The sequence below is a fragment of the Lissotriton helveticus genome, chromosome 1_1 (genome assembly GCF_964261635.1).
Source record: "Lissotriton helveticus chromosome 1_1, aLisHel1.1, whole genome shotgun sequence".
Taxonomy (NCBI): Eukaryota; Metazoa; Chordata; class Amphibia; order Caudata; family Salamandridae; genus Lissotriton; species Lissotriton helveticus.
In genome coordinates, this window is record NC_136057.1 from 113,985,232 (window position 1) to 113,995,103 (window position 9,872).

The 9,872-nt window shown below is 46.7% G+C and overlaps 1 protein-coding gene across 1 annotated transcript in view; it reads right to left on the minus strand.

Annotated features, from left to right (window-relative positions):
• The window catches only part of LOC144768045 (uncharacterized), a 48,923-nt gene extending 41,640 nt beyond the window's left edge, over window positions 1-7,283 (minus strand). The window contains 2 exon segments of the mRNA XM_078651428.1: window positions 5,474-6,122; window positions 6,124-7,283. Coding sequence (XP_078507554.1) covers window positions 5,474-6,122; window positions 6,124-7,257 — 1,783 coding nt within the window. The 5' untranslated portion in view covers window positions 7,258-7,283.
• Window positions 7,284-9,872: the final 2,589 nt, after the last annotated feature.

Sequence of the window (9,872 nt, forward strand, 5' to 3'; positions counted from 1 at the left end):
AATTAAAGTGAAAAGCTTAATTTTCCTTTTTTAAATGCATCCCGTTTTTCTTTAAGGAAAGCGGGCTGCATTTTTTAAAAAACTGTTTTATTGAAAAAGCAGTCCAAGACATCGTGGTCTGCTGACCCCAGCAGGCCACCATCCCTGGGAGTACCAGCCATTCCCAATGGGGTCGCACATTGCGACAGCCTCATTAATATTCATGAGGCATTCAATTCGCGACACCACTGGGAATCGCAAACATTGTCTGAGACAATGTTGTACGTTTGAGATTTGCGACTCGCAATTAATCACAATTTGCGAGTCGCAAATCCCAATAGTCGTACATCTGGCCCTAATATCTTTATAATCAGCAACTTGTGACGCAGCAAGTCGCTGATTAAAAAGAATAGACATCAGAATTCGACCATTATAAGTTATTACCATCGAGTTCTGAGGTCAATGCCTGCTGCAAGAGCCAGCAGCCAGGGTGAATAGCAGGTCAGGTCATGAAACATGTTAGAAATGGGAGAAGCGTGGCACAGTGGTTAGAGGCGGCAGACCCAGAAGCTGAGATCGGTCGTGGACCAGGGTTCGATTCCCCGCCTCGGCGGGTCTCGGGCTCAAAAATTCCACGGACTCGACAATTCTCGCTCCGGTGCCTACTCGACTCACGGGGTCACACTCTGCGACTCTGGGCAATAGCTTGCTTAATCTCCACTACGGCCCCTCGCGGCGGGATGCCTGGCTTTCACCTTGTGGATACCCTGCCGGGGTATCTCACAGGGGAATACCAGGACGGGTTCCCTAAGCAAGCGCTTAGATACTGTGTGAAATCAGTGATTTGCGCTATATAAATACATGTACATTTACATTTACAAATGGGGGTCTCTAGTTGGCAATGGCTGGCACCAATGTCCAAATAGGGACCCTTCTTCCCAAGTCAGGGCAAGTGGGCTACTCCCTTTGACAACCCCTGCTCAACCCTGTGGTAACGTAGCACGAGCAGTTAGGCCTATCGCAGAGGCAGTGTGTGAAGCATTTATGACCATGCACAATAAGGCAGTAAGGACACCACAAAAGGACACAACTCAAGTAGGTATAGAAAAATAATATCTTTATCTAAGGTTTAACTCAAGACTCTCAACGCTTTTTAACAAGCTACAATGCACGTAAACCAGTAGGAACTCAAAAAGGCAAGAACTTATTTACCAGACGGGACACTGACTGAGTTCAAGGCCGGGGCCTACACGACCCATTGCGCACCACATACCTGCCGTCGAAAGGGGACACAGCAAGCGGACACAGTGACAGGCGGACTTCCAGCGACCACAAGTCTTGGCTGCAGGGGTCTGCAGTGTGCACTCACAATGATTCGGGCACTCAGGGATAGGCGTGTTCTCAGCGGCAGCAGCCCGCGGCTGTGGCGGCCCGGGCTGGTGGTGGCGATGACTCTCGTCTTGCAGCTCTCTGGTGGGCTCACAGCGGCAGCAGCTCTCTCCTAGCTGCGGTAGCCCACGAGACGATATCGACATCCTTGACAATGGTGAACAAGATGCGGGCACAGAGCGGCGGCAGCTCTCCCTTCGCTGCGACGAGCCACAGGACAAATCACGATGAGGCAATGTTGGCAAAGGTGCAGGCGCTCAGCGGCAGCAGGTCTCTCTTAGCTGCAGCGGCCCACAGGGCAGATCCCAATGATGCAAAGTTGGCAAAAGTGAGGGCACTCAGCGTCAGCAGCTCTTTCTTAGCTGCGGCAGCCCACAGGACGAATCACGATGATGCAAAGTTGGCGAAGGTGCGGGCTCTCAGCGGCAGCAACTCTCTCTTAGCTGCGGCGGCCCACAGGACAGATGCCAATGATGCAAAGTTGGCAAAAAAAGGGGCACTCAGTGGCAGCAGCTCGCTCTCAGCTGCGGCGGACCACAGGACGAAACACAATGATGCAAAGTTGGCAAAGGTGTGGGCACTCAGCGGCAGCAGCTCTCTCTTAGCTGCGCCAGCCCACAGGACGTATCACGATGATGCAAAGTTGGCGAAGGTGCGGGCTCTCAGCGGCAGCAGCTCTCTCTTAGCTGCAGCGGCCCACAGGATGAAGGATGGTTTCGACCAGGCTGGCACAACGGTGGGCACTCAGCGGCTACAGCTTTCTCTTAGCTGCAGCGGCCCACACAGATTCATCGAAGGTTCCGGAGGTTCAAATTCAGGCAAGCTCTCAGCGGCGGCAGCTCTCTCTTACACAGATTCAGCAAAGGTTCCCAGTCCGCGTTCCTCACAGTAGAACTAGAGGCTCCGGATTGCTCGACGGAGGCCTCACCTGCAAGCAGAATTTCTCGCACAGGAATTCCGACGGCTGACGGGGTAAAGTCTAATGTCCCTGAGACTTCGGCAGGAGGGGCTCTCGATTCAGGCCCTCGTGTAGTTTCTTCAGCAAGCTTGGTGACATTTTCAAAAGTCCTTTCCTCTGTTCACTCGGACAGAGTTTTGTAGTGACATCCAGAAGGAACACACCTGGACAAGGTTCCAGCGCAGCGTTTTATACCAAAAAAGTCTTTGTTCTCTAAAGCCACAAATCACTAAATCCAGTCAGAGCCAGTTTGGTGGGGTCAGGGAACACTTGGTTTACGAGGCGACATCCTGATCTTTCAGAATGCGGGTGTCTGCTATCAGATGCCCAGTGGGGGGGTGGAGCCATCATTCGCCTTGCCAGGCACGGCCTTGCTCAGATGAAAGAGTCACCCCTCCTCATGCTCTGAATACTGATCTCTCTCTCCAGCCAGGTCTGACCCAGCTGGCCCAGCTGCTACAAAATCTGACGGACAATACACATAATAGCAAAGCCTACAGGAAAGCTCAGGCAAGAAAATACTTCGTTTCAAGAAGAGCCATTTTCGAACATGGGATATATGAATGGTTCTTACTAAAAGGTGTATCTCAATGTCCTGAGCATAAACATATCAAACTTGAAGTTCCTATCAGGTTATGGGGGTCAGATAGGATTATAGAAGGTAATCGTCAACCTGCCGATTCTGGCCTATGAGAACGGAAAGCTTCACGATAGTAACAGTGAAAAGGAGGGTAACTCGCTATTAGAACATACTACACAGACCTAGTAGGCATTATGGTTATCCTAATTCATACAGTAATCTTTACAAGGGGAGCATTCGCGGTGTGGCACTGATTAGAAGTGGTACAGCGTCCAGAGCATCTAAATCCAGCCAACATAAAAGATAGGAAGCGAAAAGAAGAAGGGAGACCCAAGCCATTGATGCCAGGTCTAACAAAACATACTTGAAGCAGCTGTTTAAAGAAACAAATGGAACGTTGATTTTCGTTCTTCTGCTTTATTTTGCTAGCTGACTGTGACAAGCAGAGAGAACATGCTTATTTATTCAACTCCTTAGATAGAGGAAAGGTGGAATCATGGAATCTTTCTGCATGTTTCTAGATGTTACGAGGTAATGTAGCTTTTTTTATGACTTGTATTGAACTGTTTCTAATATTTGTGTGCAAAAAATATCCAGATAAACAACGAGGACTGGCCCACTGTGTTGGAGTGATGGAATCTGGTTAGTATTCCATGTCACCTGTAAACGTAGCTGTGTCAGCTGGGCACATGCAGTTTTTGTTTTAAAACCCCATACACACCAACCTGGTTAGTGTCATGCTTCATCATCGGGGTCCAACCAGGCAGCCGAGTGCCGCCTGGTTGTGCTTCAACGCCTGACTACAGCGGAGCGGGTGTCGTGCGATAGTGTGAAGTGGATGAAGGTGAATGTTAAAATGCACCTCTGGGAATCCTTGCCTAGTAATTTATTCGTGGCGGCCCAGGGTGTAAAGATAAAACTATGTGTTCCAACTAGTAGTAAAAAAATTATGATTACTAAGTTGACTAAATGATGGTCTACATGTTTCAGTCCCTGTAGAGTCTAGGCGGGACTTTCTTCAGGACCAGGGTGAGTGAGTGGCAAAAGGAAAGGCCACGTGTTAAGGTCCTACACACGCGCTAAGGTGTGTGGAAAAAACGGTGGAAAGTGCGCCTGTGAGTTGCAGGCACTTTCAAGCAGGCGAAAAAATCATTGCTACTTGGGAAGGTCCAGAGAATCGGGGCACAGGGGGGAGTCACTCCAGTCACTATTTGTGATGGTAGAATGCTCCACTGGCAACCTATACGATAGTCCTCCATGTTTTTGATGCCTTTAATTTTGCACTAGAGGCTTTATTTTTATTCTTCTTTCTTGTAAACGTTTGCTCTTTTATATGAAAGAGCTATGCAACAGCTACGCAACAAGGTTTTAAGTGGTTTGTGGGAAAGGTGATGGTGTGAACATCTATTATATGAGATAAAGTACCACCTGCCGCACATTATAAGATTACTGCAAGTCACCTCAGAGTCTAATAACCTTATAAAGTAACTCTGCCTTTGGCCCCGTTCCTCTATATAGTTATGGAACTCCTCGCTGTCATGCAATATCCTTATAATGTGTGGCCGGAGGAACTTTATCCCTAATGTATTTTCACTTTATAAGGTTAAAGTGAAATTATAGTTGGTTTTGTTATAACACCTTAATGGATCTTTAAAAAATAAAAATACAAAAAATCTTAAAAAACAAGGGTAAAGTGCATTTATAGTTAAAACTTAAAACTGATCAAACCACTGCAACATGCAAGTTATAGATAGAACCACAATCCGTAACTCGCACTACAGGTGTGCAAACCCTAACTCAGCATGTTACGTGAGATGATGCGATGACATTTTACACAGTTAAAAAGTTTACTAAAGCAGGATGCTGCTGTAGGGAGATCATGGCTACTTTTATCTTCCCTTAAAACCATTCATAGCACACTTGGGACTGAGCTAGAATTCGGGTGGGTGAACTCAAAAGTAACATACAACGAATCACGTAGTGTATCTGTCTTTCACAACAAGACCGTGTGCACTCCTGGAGAACCCTGCAGTGGCAAGAACATCCCTGGTCGTCCCGGCTGTTGAGGCCGAATATAGACTAGGATTTTTATACCAGGAACTGGAGACGACTGCGTCTTACCCAATGTAACTGTGTAACTGGAAACACAGTTCCCTCTCTAGACTGCGCATATCTGCTATTCTCAATGAACACCACATCACTTGTATCCGACTATTACGTGTGATTCTGCCCAGTAATTCCTCCCATGAATTGCGTTATTTCCAGTTCCTCAGCCTGGAATAGGGGCCGATAAGGAAGGTCGAGAGCTACTGGCATATTTGTCTCATGCAGAGTCCCATTACCAGCCCTGTTTCTGCACAGGAAGGATGCAGTCCTGTGTGGAAACAGAGAAGAGTGCAGGGACACATCTGCACCCAGTGTACTCTGGGGGTCAGTATCGCTCAGTGGGTTCCACCCAAACCCAAATGATCCCCTCGGAGACTTTCTAAAATCTGCTAATATGCATTCCCAATAGGTTACATGTGTTAGTATGCATTCTGAGTGTCTATGTATAGCGAAACACATACCTGGGGTGGCTTTGGACGGCAATAAAGGTGACTGTGTTGGTCCTGTCTCCATTGAGTCTGAGGGGGCATCTTCATCTGCAGTATTTGTGTCCAGTTCTACGCATGATGGGGGCACAGGCTGACCCCTCTCTTCAGGACAGAGCAGTTCTACCTTGCAGTTCTGATGTTGATGCTGTGATTCAGGGTGCAGTGGTTCGAGTATGTAGCTCTGATCTGAGCCCTCTGCATCAGTACAATATGGTTCTAGCGTGTACTTCAGATTTGAATCCTGCTTCTCTGGGTGTAGTGGTTCCACCGTGTGATCTGTTTTTTGTGCTTCAGGAAACACCGATTCTCTCTCTCGATCCAGTGCAGCAGTGCGCAGTGGTTCCACCGCGTTGTTCTGATCTGAACCGGGTGCATCTGAACAGGTCTGTTCTAGCTTGTCTTTCTGCTCTGGTTCCTGTGCTTCAGGGCGCATAGATTCTTGCTCGTAGTTCACGTTTGGATCCTGCGCATAAGGAAGTTCCTGCTTCAAGCATAGGTGTTGCTGTAGGCACTGGGTTTGTTGTGACCCCAACTCATGAAAGGACAACAGCCCAGACTCTAAGTGTTCGTCTGATGACATTCCATCAGGTGACACGGGTTGTAGGCTGCGGTTCTCCGGGGGGATCTTGGAAATCAAAACACATCAATTCTTCCTTCAAGGGATCATCAGGTCCGTTCCCATCTGGCAGCGCGGGCTGTAAACGGTGGTTTTGCTGTGGATGGTGTCCTTCAGGAAATAGTGGGTGTGGGCAGAGGTTCTGTTGCTGGTCCCAGCTATTAGTAGACAATGGGGATGGTTCTTGCTTCAGGGGCTCATCTGGCTCCCACTCTTCTGCGAACGCTGACTGTACGCTCTGGTTTTGCTCTGGTGCCTGGCCAACAACAAATTCTGAGGGAAGACACAGGTTTGCCTCCAGTGATCTGCCTGGAGGATCTGTCTGAGGGCCTCTGGATAGAGGACAATCCAGCTGTAGTCCATTTCCATATGGAAACCCAGGCTGCATGCACTGGCCTCGCTGCGACTCATGTACATCTGGAAACCCAGGTTGCATGCACTCTTCCTGCTGCGACTCGTGTACATCTGGAAACCCAGGCTGCATCTGCTGGTCTTGCTTTGACTCGTGTACATCTGGAAACCCAGGTTGCATGCACTGTTCCTGCTCCAACTCGTTTAGATCTGGAAACCCAGGTTGCACGCACTGGTCCTGCTGTGGGTGATGTCGATCTGGAAACATTGGCTGTAGACAAAGGTTTGGCTCCTCTGGACGCCCTTGAACATCAGTTGGCGAGGAGAGCGTACACTCCTGCTTTGGTGCATACCCATCAGGAAACACTGTCTGAAGACACAAGCTCGGTTCCACTGGCCTGTCCAGTTGAGGTGTCGCAGGAGACCGGCTAACAGTACAATCTCTAATGCTCGCTGGACAGACCATCTCCAAAGACATCGTACCATTATCTAGGTAACATTGATCCTTTTCTATCCAGATTTTCTTAATCAGCCCAGCGACTCTAGAAGGTACGTCCTCCACAGTATTCAGCAAGTTATCCAGTTTGGCTTCCAACTCTTCCAGCATCGATAAAAGGATAATGTGCGGCAGGTTCTCTGAAAGTGGTTCCAGGTCCTGGTCCCTCTGAGCATCATTTTGGGATCCCAAAGCGGAGACGTCATGAAGAGGTAAAGATGGGACTGTAGCTCTTACGGATTCACATGAACACTGCACTGTCACTTTCTTTCCTGGAGCCCGTCTTCTCCCCATTCTGGTATTTTGATTTTCAAGTCTCAAGTGTCTGCAGAGAGAAGGAAAAGAGAAAAGACAACACGTTATCATAGGGCAGTTAGGTCAAAGTATTCCTTCCTGTCTCACCAAGCCCGGTGTGATCAGAGAACATCGCTCATTTCTAAAGCCACCCAAATATTCAATCATTAAAATGTCACAATGCCCATAACCTAGTACATGTATTATGAAAGAAACTGATTTGAAACATGTTTTTTTCAGCACAATAAGCTTGATTTCGACTTGGCAGTATGATTTAGCCATCACTTTTTCGACTTGATTAACTGCGTGCCTTCTTGGCGGTCCAATCACTCTATTTAGATGTTGGCTGGTCCATACACAAAAGAATGCCAGAGTTCCACCGACTCCGCCAGGAATTTTCAACTGAATTGACGGTGTAAGAGGCAGAAGCGGCTGTTGGAGGCACTCCAGCCAAGATGATCGGCGAGCTGATCACGCTGTAGCTTTCCGTCGAACCAACTATGGCTGGAATCCCTCCTAATTTGAGTTGGAATCAAAGGAAATGAGAAATGAAAACTTACTTTCTTGTGTTTTCCACGACTGTTTCTGTCTTTAATCCCTTCATCCAGGTTCCACCTTTGCTGCTTCGACAGCACCACGATGCCAAATGACTCAGTTGTCGCCGGGATCTGAGGTAAGCTACTTTTACATTTGTCTTACTATGAATCATGTGTTGACAATTGCTGTTGCCTTACGTATTTTTGCATTGCTCTTACATTTAATTTTTTTGTCCTGTGTAATGCAGTAGTGCTCATTTCACAATTTAACAAGGTCACCTCTACAGGATCTACAAAATGCTTGTTATGTCATTGCATATATAGAGAGCATGTTCAACCTGTGGTTTCGTGGCACTGAATCAGAAATACCTAAAAGAGGAGACAACCAATCAGACCAGGGAAGAATCTAGTACGAGTAGGTTTGTGAATACAAGAAAAGGGCTCGGCCAGCACACCAATAGTGGTCTCAAATATACTAATTCTAGACAGTACTAGAACTCCAGGTGACTCAAGATTTCACCTATTAAGTAATAAGGTAAAGACCAGCTATTACAATTTGGCCTACTTGATACTTAATTTACTGCAGTTTTAGGTTTTGGCAATCGCTATACAATCGACGGATTATACCTGGTCTTATCTCAAGAGGCAGTTTGTGTGACTACGGTGTCATAGATAGCCCGTTACCTTGGGAGGATTACCATGGCCACGCCTGTCCAGTCTCGTGTCAATGGATAGGTTGCCTAATCTTGTACAACTTATATACAGAAGAATCCTAACACATTATATGCCTTGAAAAAGGATTGAGACGAAACACGTGTCGGCGTTGTGAGCTGAGAAGTTTTTATGTATTATGAACTTTTGGAATAAAGAATTTGAAGACTACTCTCTGCATTGGATCTTTATATCTACATAAAGCGCAACTGTTGGAATGGACATTGTAATAGCTGGTCTTTACCTCCTTACTTAATAGGTGAAATCTTGAGTCACCTGGAGATCTAGTACTGTCTAGAATTAGTATATTTGAGACCACTATTGGTGTGTTGGCCGAGCCCTTTTCTTGTATTGATTGGTTGCACACTTTGTGTGCTAGGCAACACCTTGGGGTGGTGGGTGTCAATAGGGCTACTTGAGCACCCTTGTTTTGTGGTCAATTAATTTCATAATATACTTATTTTACGTGTTTAGTATACCTTAGAGAAATTGAACGAATGTGCGGACATTTCTCCATCTGGGGAACATTACCGCTCGAAAGCTTGTAATAATATAATGAATAGGCTTGTGGCTGTTAGATTTCTGGGACAACACTTGAAGTTAGATTCAAAATTGATTTAACCGGGAAAGAGCTCCGAATGAAAGGAGCTTGTACCACAAAGCCGCGTCCACCTGATCTGATCTTCTATAATTTTTGCAATAGCAAGTAAATTCAAGAGAGATTGTAAGTTTTGTAGGGGTGTATGTGTCTCCACCTGGTTTGCAATGAAGTGAGGGGCCAGACCTCTGAGGCAGAGGGTCTTAGAGCGGATTTGTTATTTTCATATAGGTATGACGTGTGTCCACCTCAGAAGATGCTATAGTAAACAAGCTGCATCGCTGTGAATTACTCGTAATCTATGAATGTGATATTTGGTATTCTTACATATACTTGGTTGGCATAATGCGATCTAGATATAACTACAGCCACCACTATTGCTTTTCTTGCTGAAAGTGGGAGCAGTGGCGTTATTTTCTTAAGTAGTTTCAGTATAAGTATACATTTAGATCCTACTGCTGTTTGTTGTTAAGATTATTATCGATTGCTGGAGCATTCCCATACTGGGTATCAGCTGGGAGAACTTTTGATGAAAGGGGCTAGGATACCCCCGGAACACCCCCATGTGATCCGCCGCATGGAGAAAATATGGGAGAGAGTGGTTAGGCGTGTCCTTAGAAGAGCGCCCTATGCCCCGAACACTGATATATGGCTTCTGGTTCCCTTTGCACAAACTGCACACACTATGGCGGTTAGCCGGCGGCAGGAGGGAGGCTGTATATTGCTATCTGATCTCTACCCTGGAGACAGGATCATCTCTTTGCAAGAAG